This window comes from Haliaeetus albicilla, chromosome 13 (genome assembly GCF_947461875.1).
Source record: "Haliaeetus albicilla chromosome 13, bHalAlb1.1, whole genome shotgun sequence".
Classification (NCBI taxonomy): Eukaryota; Metazoa; Chordata; class Aves; order Accipitriformes; family Accipitridae; genus Haliaeetus; species Haliaeetus albicilla.
This window is the reverse complement of record NC_091495.1, coordinates 37,392,562-37,408,350: the sequence shown is the minus strand read 5'-3', so window position 1 is coordinate 37,408,350 and position 15,789 is coordinate 37,392,562. Positions and strand designations below refer to the sequence as shown.

General features: G+C 52.9%; 2 protein-coding genes across 2 annotated transcripts in view; one reads left to right on the top strand and one right to left on the bottom strand.

Moving 5' to 3' along the window:
• LOC138688678 (uncharacterized) overlaps nt 1–15,789 on the bottom strand; it is a 97,450-nt gene that overhangs the window by 16,517 nt on the left and 65,144 nt on the right. The gene's annotated exons all lie outside the window — the stretch shown is intronic.
• Nucleotides 11,459–12,746, top strand: TCIM (transcriptional and immune response regulator). The gene has a single exon (XM_009930758.2). The coding sequence runs from the start codon at nt 11,530–11,532 to the stop codon at nt 11,848–11,850; it is 321 nt and encodes a 106-aa protein (XP_009929060.2). The 5' UTR covers nt 11,459–11,529; the 3' UTR covers nt 11,851–12,746.

Here is a 15,789-nt window from a genome sequence, read left to right as displayed (position 1 = left end):
TTTTGCCATGCAGACACCCTGGGCAGTGGTGCCAAGGTGCCGTCCTCAAGGGCCTGACCCGAGCCCCGGCCACGGGGCGCACGCTTGGTCTAACGAGGGGAAAGCGGGCGGATGGCTGGGAACCATTTCTCTAACGCTTGGAGCGGCCGTTCACGCCAGGAGCCAGGGTTTAATCACCGCCCGCGCGGTGGCATGTCGCCGGTGCCATGCGGAGGAAGAGCCGCGTCCGCCCCGATTGCTGTTTGCAAAGTTAGTCACTGCAGCCCGCGGTTGCTAGACCGGGTAAACAAGGGCAAACAAAGGCACTGGCGTTCCAGGCAGGCACGGTGAGCCCATGAAGCAATCTGTACCCTGCTTCCCAAGAGCTCTGTCAAACTGATTTCTTAGAAAAAAAGATAAAAAAAGGAAAAAAAAAAGACAAGGCACAGCCGTAAGAGGCTGTCTCATGCTGGGCTCCGCTGCTAAATATATTCTGTGTTTACTGTACGCAAGAACAGTAGGAAGCCTTCCGAAACAGCACCAGGGTTGCTCCGATTTTTTTCAGCAATCAGTCACGCTTGGCTTGAGCCATTTTTATCCTGACACAAATGGAAAATATTTTCCTGTTTTAATTTCTACCGATCAAAGACATTTCCTCAACAGAGAGGAGCCCCATGGCCCGGGGGCGGGGGGGAGAAGTCCACAAGGAAACTATTTCACCGAGGAGACACAGGGCGCAGCTCGCTCGCAGTGGGACGCCCCGCGAGCAGACGGGGTGAGTCAGGACACCATCCCTGCAAGGCCAGGAGCGGTTAGCAAGGCTATTCATCCTTTTTCTTCCCAATTAATTTGGAAAAAGAAGAAGAAACTTGGTGTTTACCCGTGTGCTGGCCAAACACAGCGCCTGAGAGTATCCCGTGCAGGTGGCGGCGATGCCGGGGCTGGACGCATTTGGTCGTGGGGACGAGACCCCAGAGCTCCGGGGGGTGGATGGTGGCGTGTGGGCGAGGGGTGGTGGCACAAACGAGGCAAGGACATGGGTCTCCCCCCAAGCATCCTTCCCTGGAGCAGCTCCCACCCGCCCCATCCCGTCCCCCGCGTGTGGCTGCCCCGAGGTTTGCGTGGGGGGCAAGTGCTGTCCCCTCTGCTGCACCAGGACCCTCTCTCCCAGCTGCTGCTGCGATGACAGAGGCCTGTGGAGGGGCAGGTTTTTGGGGTCAGAGATCTGTTGGGTTTTGTTTACTTTCTTCGTAAGATTTCCCTAAACAATGTTGGGAAACGCTCCTTCCATGAACCATATCGTGGCCGGAACTGACTCAGCTTTCTGCACAGAGAGGATTCTGGAGACGAGCTCGCCAGTCTCGTTAACTTGACATCACGCTCGACACTGTTTACGGACAAACGATGTATTTTATTTCCATTTGCGCCTCACGTCAGCATGGCGCGCGTGGAGCTGCCGACGCATCCCCGCTGGCCCCGTGGCATTCCCGGCTCCCCCAGCCCCTCTTGCACGATGCTGCCTACAGCACGGCTGCTTGCCAGGTCAGCGCCCACCATTCAAACAGCAACTTGGGATTTAAGGAGCAGCAGCGACCGCCCCCACGCATGATAATACCCAAACCTCGAAACCTTGAATTTCCCTTTCCCCTGCCCACTGCAGGGGCAGAACCTGCACTGTCCTTCCAGCCTTCACCTGTGCTGCTCCTGAAAACACAGGGCATTGCTCAGCTTTTCCTCCTTGATGCTTTCGTGGAGCAAAAGCGAGCAGCTCGGAGCAATCCAGGCACTCAAGTGCATTCAGATCAGCAGCCGACAGCCCACACGAGAGCTGTTTTACCCGGCGTTCTCCCTCTAAATGGTCCTTTCATGTATTATGGAAAAAGCGCGCAGCTCCACGCTGGCGTTTCAGCACATTAATTACAAGCTGCAGCCGTCGGCCGCTGTGGCGGGGGCCGTGGAAGGCCACGTCACACACGGCTCCAATGCCAGGCCAGGCAGGATGTCAGCAAGATTGAAAAATCCTTGTTTTGACCCATTTGCCTTTCAGGGTTTCTTATGTAAGAGAGAAAAGAGGGAAAGAGGACGTGGCTGGAAGCAGCACCAGGGCTCTCCCATCCACCTCTAAAACAACTTTCTATTGACCAACCTGCTCGGGGTGCTGGTCTGGTCCGCGCCAAGGCCACGAACCAACGACTCTGAATGCAGAAAAGTTAACAGCCTCCGGCTGAGCCCAGCACTGCTGCATGAGCTGCCCCAGCACTCCAGCCCCAGTAAAAAAACCAGTCGCCACACTCGTCTGCACGATCGGGATGAGGCTTTGCAGCTCTGTGACCTGCAGTAAGGAGTCTGCAGTGTATGTACAAGAATTTCACCTATTAAATATAGAGCGCAACCTACATGAGAATTTGTAGCTAAGCGGTCAGGCTTGTAAGACTTTATAGGCAGCTCAGAGACCTTTCTCTCCCCAGATATCTTCCCCAGGCTGGAGGGGTGGCTGGTATCGGTGCCAGCTCCTGCTTCGCTCAATGAGTCTCAGACAGACCCTCGTGACGGGCAGATTTCTCTCCCGAAGGCAGGCGTAAAGACAAATCTGATTTCCTTCTCCCAGGCAGATGCTGACAACTTCAGAGCACAAACTGCAAACTGGACTGGTTTCTAGTTTGACACCAAACCTGTGACAGATCAGAGCTGAAATGGGAGCAGTCACAGCTCATACTCTCAATTAGCACCTTGCTGATCAGCCGGGTCTCTGTCGGAGGGGCTGCAAAGCACTTTTTACCATCCCTATATACATCCACACAGCATCATCTTGCTCCCCTTTCCTCCTTTCCTGTGCAGAGCTGAAATAAACTTGCAGTTCTAGAACTTCTCTTTTGTTTGAACCGCCTGTATAAATAGCCCAATGCAGACAGACCAAAATACCCATAAACCAGCGCTGACACTTGACAGGGATTCAAGGGCAAATCTCGAGAACAAAGACAAGGCTCCCTTGTAAACAAGGCATCAGTCACTTTTAGATTATAACAATTAGACAACGGAATTATTGGGAAACATCTAGAAGGCATCACTGCAAGAGCTAAACAAGTCTGAGAGCAGACACTGTCAGTGGGCTGCTGCTCGGAAAGCCTCGGGAGGTTTCCCACTCCGCGGCCGTACGGAGCAGGTCTGTGTCCCGCTGTGCTCTCGATGATTCAGGGATCGCGGGAGTCATCCTGGCCCCGTCTCTTCCCGGCACAGACCTCAGCTCGGGCAGGCGATGCCAGCCCGGCGCCTGAAACTGCCAGCCTCGCCTCCGTCCTGGAGATAGATAGGCTTTATAGTCCTGCTATCGCTTTTCAGAGTGGGAGCTGACGTGCACTGCCGACTGCAATTTGCTGGGGAAAAAAACCACTGGCAGAAGTTCTGTAACCTGTCACAACCCCATGAACAGCCGCAACGGTCCTGGGAACAGCCCGAGCCCGGCTCCGGCGGCTGCACGGCTCTTAAACCCGTGCAAACCCACGCGACATCCCTGCAGCACAGCTCCCGTCCCCCCAAAAAAAGCGGCAGGGGCACGGCCAGTCCTGGGTACACCCTGGGAGGATTGGCAGCAAGGCCTCAGCATGCAGAAACCACCCCTAAAAAAACCAACCCCTGCGATTCGGCCGGCCGCTGCTGTTGCTGCCGTAGGCAGGGTAAAGGCAGGGTCCTGCAGAGGATTTGGGCTGCAGTGCCGCCCCGGTGACGGGAGGAGGATCGCAGAAATTGCTTTTCTAGGGGCTACAAAGCAAAAGCTGTTGGGCCACAAGAGAGGTTGATGGAGGCAAACACCATCTGTTTTCTCCAAGGAACTCTTTTGTTACGGGAGGAATGAACTACAAGGCTGATAACACCACAATTTCAAGCTAATCTCCCACACGATCTACGTATTGGTCGATTTGCTGGTAACTCTCCATAGGCGCAGGCTGGGTGTTTCCCTCAGCTCTGATGATCAGTTTTCTTCTAACAGCATTACTTGGCTACAAGTCCTCAAACCTCGACTGCACGTTGTTCCCAAATACATGCTGTTCTTCCCCAAAGCACAGCCAGGACAGGATCTACCTCTGCCACGTGCCCGTTTTGCTTTGCCACAAGATTAGGGAACTGAACTAAATTTGCGGTTTTTCTGCTAGCAAAGCCTGTCCCTCTAAACTGGGACCCAGCTCAGCTCCCTCTGCACAAAGTGGGTGCTTCTTTCCTCACCGGGGGAAACGCTCTTTAATTTGCTTCTGGGTAGATCACAAACCAGCACTGCATTTTGCAAATCAGAACTGAAAACCGCCTGAAAAGTGTGAGGGCTCGCTCACTGCCCATGCCCCAGAGCTGGGAAATAGCCTTATTGCTACCCAGCAATTCACTCCAAGCAGGCGAATAAGCAGCAGATGCAGATCAAAACCAGATTTCAGGCTGAGCTCACTGGAGTGAAGGTACCTTGCCATTTTAACTAAGTCTCTTGCATCCCGGCACGGTGCCTCTGTTGCTTTCCCAGCCACGCTGGACCGCTCGCAGAGTCACAGCATTGCACAGAGGTCACCCAGGCTTCCCCCTGTGTCATGGTCCCAGGCAGCCTCGAGCCTTTGGTGACCCACTGCCAAGCCCAGAATCAGCTCCGCACCATCACATCCCTTACCCGGTACCGCAGATCAGCGGCTCAACACCCCCCTAGACCCCTACGTTTCCTCGCTGCCGTGTCTTGCCACGGTTCTGCCTCCACCCTGTCTGCTTTAGCATCCCGCTCCCTGAGCCCCGTGGGAGGCCGTGGGTCGTGGTTTAACACCGTGCCACATCATTTTGCAGATCTGCCTCCCGATCCGGCGCCTGGGTTGCAGTCTGTGCGGCTCCGGGAGCGATATGGGGCACCGAGGGCCCCCAGAAGCCGGAGCAGCACAAAGGCACGCATCCTGTCTGCCATCCCATTTTGCGGCAAAGGAAGCGGCTCGGCAGAGCCGAGAGCCCTGATGAGGGGGTACGTGTGTCTGGTACCGTTGGCCGTGGGCTGGGCTGCGACAATGACCCGAGCCAGCCCCACGTCCCAGCCCCAAGGCAGGATTTCCCGTGAGCCCGTCCCCTCGGCACCAGACAATGAGCTGTCTGACAACTGGAGACGGCTCTGCCTTCACCCTTCTCTAGCGAGGGGTACTCAGGGACCTTCAGGAAGATCAAACAGGAAATTCAGCGGAGAAAGAAAAAGGTTGTTCGTGCTTGAAAGTCTAAACTTTCATTGCCACGCTCAGTCTTGCTGACCCCGGAGGAAGGTGCCGAAGTCAGGATATTAAAATACTTTCCCTGACTCCCATGGAAATAGCAGGACATGGGGAGCGGGTCTGCAAACGCGATGGGTAGGTGCCATTTGGGGATGCTGCTCCTGCCGGCATACGGCCCCGCTGCTCATTGCAGAAGCTGCCCGGCTGCAGGGTCACCCCAGCCCCCTCCGGTGACCCCGAGCAAACCCACTCACTTCTACCCTCCCCACGCGCTCTGAGTGCATTGTTTGCCTGCTGCTGCCTGCATCCCTGCTAGACTTGGCATTTTTCTTTTTTTTTTTCTTTTTTTTTAAACAAAGCTTTCAGCTGTACCGCACGCTCTGGCTGGCAATCTGCCACCAGCCTCTCTAGTAATTATCTCCCACTACAAGTGGAGAGCACCACAGTTTGAGTTTCCCTTTGCAAGATGGCTTTGGGAAGCCTCAAGGAACAGGAGAAGCCACCCGTGGCTTCCTTACCCAGCCAGTCTTCCCTCCCCAGCCTTTCCAGCCCCCCGTGACAGTAAGAATTTCATGCCAGAAGTCAATGTGTCCTCAGCAGAGCTTTGCTGAATGCAGGGCTTCTTTAAAAGGGTACTGGCTTTTAAAAGTGCCAGAAGTTTCTGTTTCTGTTCTGTTTCTTAACAGGCATGATTTACTTACTGTAACTGGCTATTCATTATGTCCTGCACTGCATTATTAACTCAGTGATCGTACATTTAGCAGAGAATTTATGAGAAATGAGGAGACATTCATTATCAGTAATACCACAAACTTTACTCTTATATGGTCTCCCTGCACAGAGCGATGCTTGGCTCCCACGGCTGAGCAGCAGCATCCACACAGCCAGGCAGCTTCGGCGTGTTCCTTGGCCCCGTGCAGGACGGCACTGCTCTGCAAAGCTCCGAGGCCGTGGTCCCCCTTGCCCAAACCAGTCCAACCTGCACCCTTGCTGTCACCGAGCAGGGACAGACCTGCCCGCAGGGACACCGCTGCCAGAAAGCCGCAGCAGGCTCAGCGCGGGGCAAGGCTGTCTTCTTGATTTGCGTGCCTGACACTTTTTACCGACTCCTCTTACTGCATCGACACCACGAAAAGTTATTTTCTTTAACTTGTCAGCAGCCTGTGCTGCCCTTAAAATGGCGCGAGAGCTGCAGAGATCCCCCTCACACCAGCTGTAGCACCAGTTCGGTTGCTGCTGGTTTTCCCATGTGTCAGCAGGACAAACGCACGGGTTCCCAGTGAAGGAGGCAAGGCACGGGGCAGAGGGAGCCGTACCGAGAGCCACCAGTTGCAGCTGAGTGACAGAGGTTAATAAAAAAATACTCTTGCTCACCTCGGCTGCAGGAGGCTGCAGAGCAGAAGTAATGCCATGCAGACTGTGCCTGATAGAACAATGCCTGTCTTAGCAGCCTAGAAGCCAGCATCTAATTTAGTTTTCACAGGTAGGATAAAGAAAAGTATTAAACAGACACGGTGCAATTTTTTTTCCCTATTAAAAACTTTTCCGATGGAATTTAACCAGCTTAATCGTGCCTTCTGTTGTCTGAAAACCTATAGCTTTTTTTCTGGCTTTTAGGCAGGCGGCTGTGTGAGCAGGATTGTCTGAGAAAAGTCTTTACAGCAAAATGTCTTTACAGCAACTGAGCTGCAGCAGAACTCCCATTAAAATACACCCCACTGTACCGCACATCTGAACTGGGGCCCACAGGACAGTCCCAGGGAGCACACGGCCAAGTTAGACTCTCGGGTTTTGTAAGCAAAGGGCACGGTGTCCTGCCGTGAGATCTGGGACAAGTGTTACCAGATGCTCTACTAAAGAAAGAGCAACCACAGAAAAACCCAACCAACAACCAAACAAACAGAAAAACCCAGGTGGAGCCTGTGCTGTACAGAAAAAGGCACATGAGCCACAGTGGGAAGAAGCTGTAGGCAGGCTGGAGAGCCGGGGCAGGCACTGCCATTCACACGACCTGGATGTCTGACAAATTCCCAGGAATTTGGATTCCACGAGGAACACGATGAACCGGTTCCTCTTTGACCTTACAGCCATCCTGCAGCTGTGTCTGCTGCAGAGCCCTCCATCTCATTTCCCAGCAGAGAGCAAACATAAGGAGCGGCATTTCTGGCTCCTCAGAAGGGCAGGGATTCTCCAACCTGCATGGCCAGCGGCAGAAGCGAAGGCTGCGAGTGAGCCAGAGGTTGAGCCCACGTAGCGAGAGAAAGGATGGGAAGAGAAGAGATGGCCTGAGGCTCCTGGGCATTTCAGATTCTTAGATTTTGCACTGAATGAGCTGAAGACAAAGTACACACACATATATATATATATATATATATAAAGGCAATAATTTAACTTTCCTCTCCTGTTCCAAAGCCTTCTAGATGCCCTTCCAAAGACTCAGTTTCTGAATATTTTGCATATGGCTGGGAAGGTCTCTGCAGCCTCAATGCTCTCCTAGGGGACCGCTGCATCTTTCAATGCCAATGTGGTATTACAAGCCGTGCAGGCTTAGGCAGGCTAGTGAAAGGAAAGCTATGCAAAACATGCCCTAGCAAAATGCAAAGGCATCCCAGATTACCTTCTTTGGAGTGATTTTGGATGGTTACATAAATGCAGACTAAGTTATCTGCAAGACTTTGCGGGAAAGGCGCTGGCTGGTCCCGCTACCTCTGCCACCGAGGGCAGCCCTGGCCTTCCCTCCACCTCCTGCTTTCGGGGCTGCCGGCTCCTTGCAGGGGCTGGGGGCTTTCCAGAAGCCCCTGCAGTGGCTTTTGAGCTGGTGAGCACTCAGCTTTACCTGCCTCCCTCCTACAACGGTGCAGCCGGGATCCTCCGGCAATTCGCAGCTCCGAGCTGGAGGTGCCTCTGGACTATTTAAACTCATTTTGCATTGCCAGCGGAGCGCAGACCTGGCCGCTGAGTCACCATCCTTCCCGAATCTTTCCCTTCGGCAACCGCTTGCTCTGATTGCGAGACCCGGAGGCTTGGTTGAGCCTACAATAAAACACGAGCACTTCATCTTCAAAACCTTCATGGCCACGACCTGGGACGAGATGCCTGTGGGGCGCTTGGCAAGAAGGGCCCCCCGCACCCCAAAGCTCAGCACGAACCTGCCCGTCCCCCCAGCAGAAAAGCCCCCGTGGCTGGAGCACTCCAAGCCCATCACGTCGTGAGAAGCAGAGTGCAATTAGGGATGTGGCTGAGCTGTTCTGCAGAGATGGTGGGGATAGGAATTAATCCTCCCATTAATGTGTGAAACAGAGCGTTTGCATTTCACAAAGCAATTATACAATAATAGCAAGAGAGCTATGATGGAAATCGCATCTTGTCTGAAGTTTCGCTCCAATCCAACACATGAATAATTCTTCCTAGGCATTACTGGGAAAGTGGTATTAAAAGACCGATATAAACAAAAATTACTGGAAAAAAACAGATGAGGCATGCTTCATCTATCAGTCAGAGTTGAACACAACTAAATTTATACAAAGTGGGCAGAGAAGCTTGAAGGGGCAAAGACATTTGTTACTGCTCAGTGCAAGATGAGCTCACAAGAAAACGCATGCTTCATCTTGGCAGCTTTCTGATGTCTTACTCCCAAAGCATCGGCTTTATTCTCGGTTTCCATGGCAGATACTTTTCTAAGCTTGTATCTTCCACAAATATTGCTAATTTATTCTTTCAGCCATGTCTCTGCAAATACCTGCAGAATGATTCCATGTGCAATAAGAGCGGTGAAAACCAGGCATATGTTAACATGCCTCAGCTCCTGTTTTCGACCAGGCAAAACAGAAGAAGGGCTTGTTTTCTACAACCACAAGATCATGGGCGATCTTCTGGCACTATTTTTTTGCCCTAAGTACTCTGAAACTATTATCTGTCCAGTGAAGCAAAGTACATTTAGCATTTCAGCCAGACCTATTTACAGGCAGGTTTTCCCCTCACGCTGCGCTCCAGGCAGCACTTTCCACCTGAGCAGAAAGGGACCAGCGACGAGCGTGGTCCCTGCTCCTACAGTTTCCCCCTCGTATTTCGTGTTAAAGGGAGTCTAGAAAACATGAGGCTCTTTCACAGGCGGAGACCCAGGAGCCAGCCACATCAAAAAGATCCTATTTGCAGGGTGGATTTACCAGCCCTGCAAATGTTGAGCAAACAGTGGCTGATGTGTAATTCTCACAAATTCGGCAAGACTACAGCGAAGTGAGAGGCTTTTAAGTCTTTCTGGCAGAAGGAGAATCACAGGGTTTTGCAAAGTGGTTCTTTACACACTAACGCACATAACAGCTAGCACGTACAAAAGAAATTCGGACAAGCTTGTAAAAAGTAACCTGTGCAATGACAGCGATGCAGAACCGGCAGAAGAAAAATGGCAGGCGTATACAGGGAGAGGTTGTGCCAGTAACAACGGCCCGGAGCAAAGTCCTGGCAGCTGTGGGGAAAGCCCGTCCTCCGTGCGGGTGAACGCAGGGCACAGGGCTGTGCCAGGGCGTGCCCAGCACTTACGGATGGTTCCATAAGTCCCAGATAGGAAAGTGGTCAAACACTGAAATGTGGCCCGCTCCCTCTCCTAAAGATAAAAGCCTGGCAAGCCCCGGCCAGCTGGAAGTTCATGAGAACCTGGATGGAGACGGGATTGCCAGTTGCTCTGGGGGCCAGGCAGCAGCCTGCCCCGCTCTGTGCATTGCCTGGTGAGCAACAGCTCGCGATTAATCCTGTTCTCTGCTCTGTGCCGGCACAAACGCCTGACACGTGGACTTCAGGTGCTTTTACCTCTCCCACGGCTCCCGCTGGCCACAGGAGAGTGGGTTTGCCGGGGCTGTGCTCAGACACATCCCCTCGCTCTGTCCGAAGGAACAGAAGTTTTAAAGGCAATGTGAAATGACAAGCAACTGGGTGATGTTACTTTGGATCTGCTCATCGCTGCCATCAGAGATCACCTCCACAGCTCTCTGGTAAATAAGGGAATCCCCCTGGGGCCGTTGGTCAAACTGGCTTGGGGACAGAGGCTGTTTTGGGGACTTCTTCAGTAGGGATGAGTAATAGGGGTCATCAACACAACCAGTAAACAAGCTGCTAATTTTCCAAACAGTGCCTCTGCAGCATCCGGCTGCTTTTAAGCCATTAACCAAAATACACCTATCTCTGGCTCTCTGGCCTCAAGTGACTTTTGAACCCACTGCTGTTCTGGGCCAGATTTAGTTGTGCTCAGTAATACCAGATTTCTAAGCCCAGCAGGACACTCCAGTGGTCAGAGCTGGCCCCTCGTAGGCAGCCGTGTCCAGTCCACGTCCTCAGCGAGAGGGAGTCGCAGAATCACAGAATATCTTGAGTTGGACAGGACCGATACGGTTCATCGAGTCCAACTCCCTGCTCCTCGCGGTACTACCTAAAACTAATCCGGTTGACTAAGAGCGAGTCCTCCCAGCCCAAGGGCTTGGTGTTGGCCGAGGGTGGGGTGGAGAGCACAAACTCTTCTGGAGCAGAGGAGCTGCACCGGTGAGCTGGAAGTTAAAGAAAAAGGACACTCGCAGCAGGAACGGGGCAACAAACCGCTCGGTGCTGCTGCTGCAGCGCAGGGTGCACGGTGGGACAGAGGGACTTTACCTGCTGTGGGCATTGCCACATGCGGATGGGGTGTAACATCCCGGGGAAAGTCACCTCAGGGGACATTATGGATCAGCTGCCTTTGGTAAACTACTTGCCACTTAGAAAAGACAGCTTTGTGAGCGCTAAACGTGAGCTGGATCATCTGGGAAGCGGCAGAAAGCATCCGATGCGCAGAGCTGCGCAGGTTTTGCTGCGCTGCTGTACTTCTGTCTGCCCCAGACATAGACAAGTGCACGTCTGCAGGCACAGGCTGGCAGCTAGCACCTCTGGCTAGTATTGCAATAGTTCCCACCTGGAGTTTTAACTGTTTATTATGTTACATATATTCTGAATGCAGAGCTTTTCTGCATGCAGCAAAGGCCAAGGAGCAGAGTTTGAGCTGTAGTAGCTCAAAGCGATGTTTGAAGTTGCACGAAGCCCGTTCTACGGCAGGTTCAGAGAAAAACCATCCCCATGGCAGAAACAGAAAGCTTTTCGTCTCGGCTGCGCGGCAGAGGAAAGTTGGCAACTTAACTGTTAAACTCTCCTCTGACTGTTCAGCGTTGACATCAGCGTGATCTCATCACTGTAACTTGAGCCCTCTGGCTTTTTCTCCAGACTGCCTTTAAATACCAGTGCTGGGAGCCAGCACAGCACAGATCCCTCTGACTGGACCCGAGGGCAAACCCGGCAGCACCACACATAGATGAAAGCAAAGAGAAGCTACAAAACTCCAGCCATGTCCACATCCCTGCGAGTGAGCCCCTCGGTCCACGGCTACCGCTTCGACACAGCCCTGCGCAAGAAAGCCGTGGCCAACATCTTTGAAAGCATCAACGAAGAGTCCCTACAGAAACTCTTCAAAAACTCCGGCGACAAGAAGGCGGAGGAAAGAGCCAAGATAATCCTCGCCACCGACCAGGACTTGGAGGAGAAAACGAGAGCGCTAATGGCGCTAAAGCAGAGGCGAAAAGACAAGCTGCTCCAGTTCCTGACATTTCGGAAATACTCCATTAAAGTTCACTGAACCGGCGCAGGGAGCAGAAATGGAGGAGACCACATCGGGACAGGACTGTTTGTGAATTCCTACCGCTCCCGGCACGCTCCGGCTGCCCCACGAGCTGCTGGTGGGATGGGGGACCTGACAGATGCCCGCAGGGCTTCAGCCCCACCGAACACGCAGCGAACCGCCGCGCCGACGGCAGCATCGGCACCGATGGCAGCATTGGTGCGGACAGCAGCATCGGCGCCGACGGCAGCATCGGCACCGACGGCAGGGTGGTGGCCGGAGGCTCCCAGAGGGAGGGCAGCTCCCGGCGGGAGGCACCAGGCTCCTACGTGGGACCGAGCCGTGGGGGGACCCCGCATGCCTGGGCACGACTCGAGAGAGACCTTCTGACGGGCTCAGTGTTCACTGACTTCGGCTGCGCGCTTTGCCTTTTCAAACTTGTTTCCTTAAAGTCCGAGCCCTTGCTAAGCCTCGCCGTTGGGGGCTAGGAGGGAGGTTCCAGAGACTGATCAGCTACTGATCACGGATCACTTTGCATTTGTTAAAATGCATGTAAGTGCACCGGGTGGGTGCAGCAAGTTCAACTTTCAGGGAATGCGTTTGCTCTAGAGACACACTACGCAACTGTACATTTTCTTTCTCAAGCTGTATGTGTGCAGTCTAAATTGTTTGCACAAAACCAATAATAATGACATATTTCCCTGAATTTACTGTGAAGTTCCTTAATATTTTGTTCACTTCCCATTAACACTAAAATTCTGAAGATCATAACTACAGTTCTTATTTGTATAGATTACAATAGCTGTCAGACAAATACTTCATGGTAATATTTTATGACAATGTTATTATTATAACAACTATAATTTATTGCATATGGTGATCTGAACTTTAATAAATTATGAAGTAAATATAAATTCTCTTGTCTGAAATGCTCAATTTTCCTGGAGGAGTGGGGTTATACTTTTTTTTTTTGGTCATTTCACACAGATTTCCGTTTTAAGAGCTGACTACCTGCACCTCTCCTTAATTCCCCAAGTGTCGATTTGGTAGCCTGTTTGCAGACTCCAGCAGCCCCTGGTTTTCCTGCAGTCCCACCATCCAGTCCAGCAGCATCAGAGTTTGACCCACAGTTGCTGTGGTGACTCTGGCATCCCCAGAAAACCTCACCAAATTTAGCTGTAAATCAAACTCAGCTGTTAGTTTCCCCTATGTAATAAAGGGGAATTACATCTTTTGCAATAGTGTGACAGAAAAATCAGTTTAGAAAATGACCAGTTCTGAGCCGCAGCGAGCAGTACAGTTTGTTGGGCTCTTGGCATTCCTGCAAAGCAGACGGAGAATCAGACTTGGCTTCCCGTCATCCAAAGAAACAGAAGTGAGTTATGAACGCTTTGGCAGAGGAACTGGACTCAGTTTTTCTGCAGGTTATGCCATACTATCATGATAGACTATGTTGAAAATACTTAAAAATAGCAAAGACTAGTTATTTATAAGTATGTCCTCTAATAACCTGCCGGTTTAGAAAAAAACATTCCCATGACTCTGCTTAGAGCAACAAAGATAAAACAATTCAGAAGAATGATAGACCAGCTACGGTTTTTTTGCCTACAGTAAAAACTCCAAATTGCCTGTAAGTCAGGGACACTAGAAAGAATCCTTTAAATTACTTAATAGAATGGATAATTGTAATTCTTTATAGCGTGGTGAAGCATATCGAAGCATTTCCCGAGAGCACCAGGTTGGGGAATGCAATGCCCAGCGTGCCGCACAGCACCGGCCTCCGAAAGCGGGCAGTGGAAGAAGCATCTGCAGCCTTCACCGCAGCCGGGAGGGCGGCAGGAGAGCTCCTCCGGCTTTACAGAACTGCCTTTGCTCAGAAAAATCTGCTTCAGAGTGGGATTTGCTCCAGAGGCAGCTGCCAGTTTTCCGGCGTTCGACCTGTTCCGGTGCAGCGTCCCACACTCAGCTGTAGCTGTTTCACCCGCTCATGACACATCCCCATAAAACCATCCATAGCGACGCAAACTGCCTCAAACGGGCTGTTTCCAAAAAAGGTCAAACGGGGCCGTTCGGCGGCCGCCCGCAGCCCGGGACGCTGCCGCATCGCCCCTGCCTCTACCCAGCCGCTCCAAGCATTTGGGATGCAGCGTCTTCCCTCCTGCTCGGGCAGGTTTTCCCATCAAAGCCATTTCTTGTGTGACAAACACTCAAAATAGAAACCAGCGGGGCGATGCAGCCACCAAATCCATCTGCCTCTGGGGGTGTGTTATATGATGGGACCCTGACGACCTGCTGCAAGAGGATGCTCTCAGACCCCCCCCCCCCCATGGTACTAAATGAGCTTTATGCTGTCCTGCTGCTTTCCACTTCTCTGACTCTGCTGCTGGGGCTTTGCTCACCCCCCCCCTCCCCTGTCCTGGACCATCGAGCTTTCCACAACGCATCTCCTGTGCCAGGACCAGGTGGGGGTTTGCCACAGCCTCACCACTCTCTTGGCCCCCGATACCAAACCACGCACCCACCTCCCAAGGGGCCGAGGGAAGGACTGATGCTTTGGCACCCTGTGCAGTTTGGGGAGAGGGGACCGACAGCTGCCAGTCACCGGCACGGCGAGGCAGCTGGGCTTTCTGCACTTATCAGCCGCACCACAACCCGTGGCCGCTCACACATAACCATAATTAAAGCACGCATCCAGAACCTGCCCACCACGAGGCACGGGTCTGCAGGGGAGGGTGACAGTTCCAGTCCCGCTCCGGGCTGTAGCCACCCATTTTCCCTGGACAGAGAAATCCCCGTGCCAGGAGAGCAGCACCCTGACTCACGCTACGGTCCCTCCGATTCCCTGCATCCACCTCTTGCCCAATGCTACCAACAATCGGGGGAACCCGATGCATCCTCTGCCAACTTTCTTTCCTCGTAGAAAGCAAATCTGAAGGAAGCCACGATTGCGGCGGACTGAAAGCAACGCCGATTGAAGCGGTTGCTGCTGGCACGTCCTACCATTGCCCAGGCATTCCTGCTCACAAACATTTGCATAACATGATTGATAAGAACCTGTGACTTAGGGGCTTTACAGTCCCTCTTGTCTCATTACATTTAAATTATTGGCCCAAGTGGCATCCCTGATAAATAAAGGCCACTTACAAAAAAGTTACGTGTTTATTGGGTTTTACAGTGGAAAAAGGCAATTTTCCTCGGTGGCAGCCCATATGCTGCTTTGGCAGGTTTGCGCTTCATGAACGGCAGCACACCTCACAGCGGCCTCAGGAAAAATCGCGCTTAATTGTTATGAAACCTTTGTCAATCGGAGTTTGAGGTACAAACATCCAAGCATCCCTCACACTCACGGTGCTGCCTTCTCCGCTGCTGCTTTCCAGGGCCGCACAACGGACGGTTCGGAGCACCCGGACCCGACCCCAGCGATCCGGCGCTCGCGGCAGCCCGTGTGCTGGCAGGGCTACGGCCGAGCAAAGCGCCGCTGGTGCCGGTACCCGTGCTGCGCCTTGCTCTTGCGATCCCGACGGGATCTGTGCAGAAGAGGTGCAGGAGGGCAGGTCACCCGATTGTGCCGGGCCCTTCCTGAGCACTCGGTGCCGCAGACTCGGTGTCTGTCATCAGACAGCCCGGCAGCAATCCTGCCAGACGCGGGGCCCATTGTCAGCCTCCCAGCGCAACAAACAGAGGAAAAGGCTGTTCAAGGAATTTCCTCCCACCAGGAGCCGGGCGTTTCCATTAATTCTTCTCCATGAGTCAAACTGGCTGTACTGGGTGTCCCTCTGACTTGGCATCCTGAGGAACATGCGTCTGAACAGCTAATTTTATCTAGCTTTTCTAATGCTCTGCCATAGACAGGAGGACAGCGGAGGGGGTGGCCATGCACCCCCAGCTCGCGTGGCTGTGCCCGGGAGCACACCGGTGGGCTCTTGGCTGCAGGCAGCTGGGGACAAGCCGCAGAAA

Excerpts from the sequence above, each read along its gene's own strand:
- TCIM (XM_009930758.2), top strand. The coding sequence starts at position 11,530 with ATGAAAGCAAAGAGAAGCTACAAAACTCCAGCCATGTCCACATCCCTG.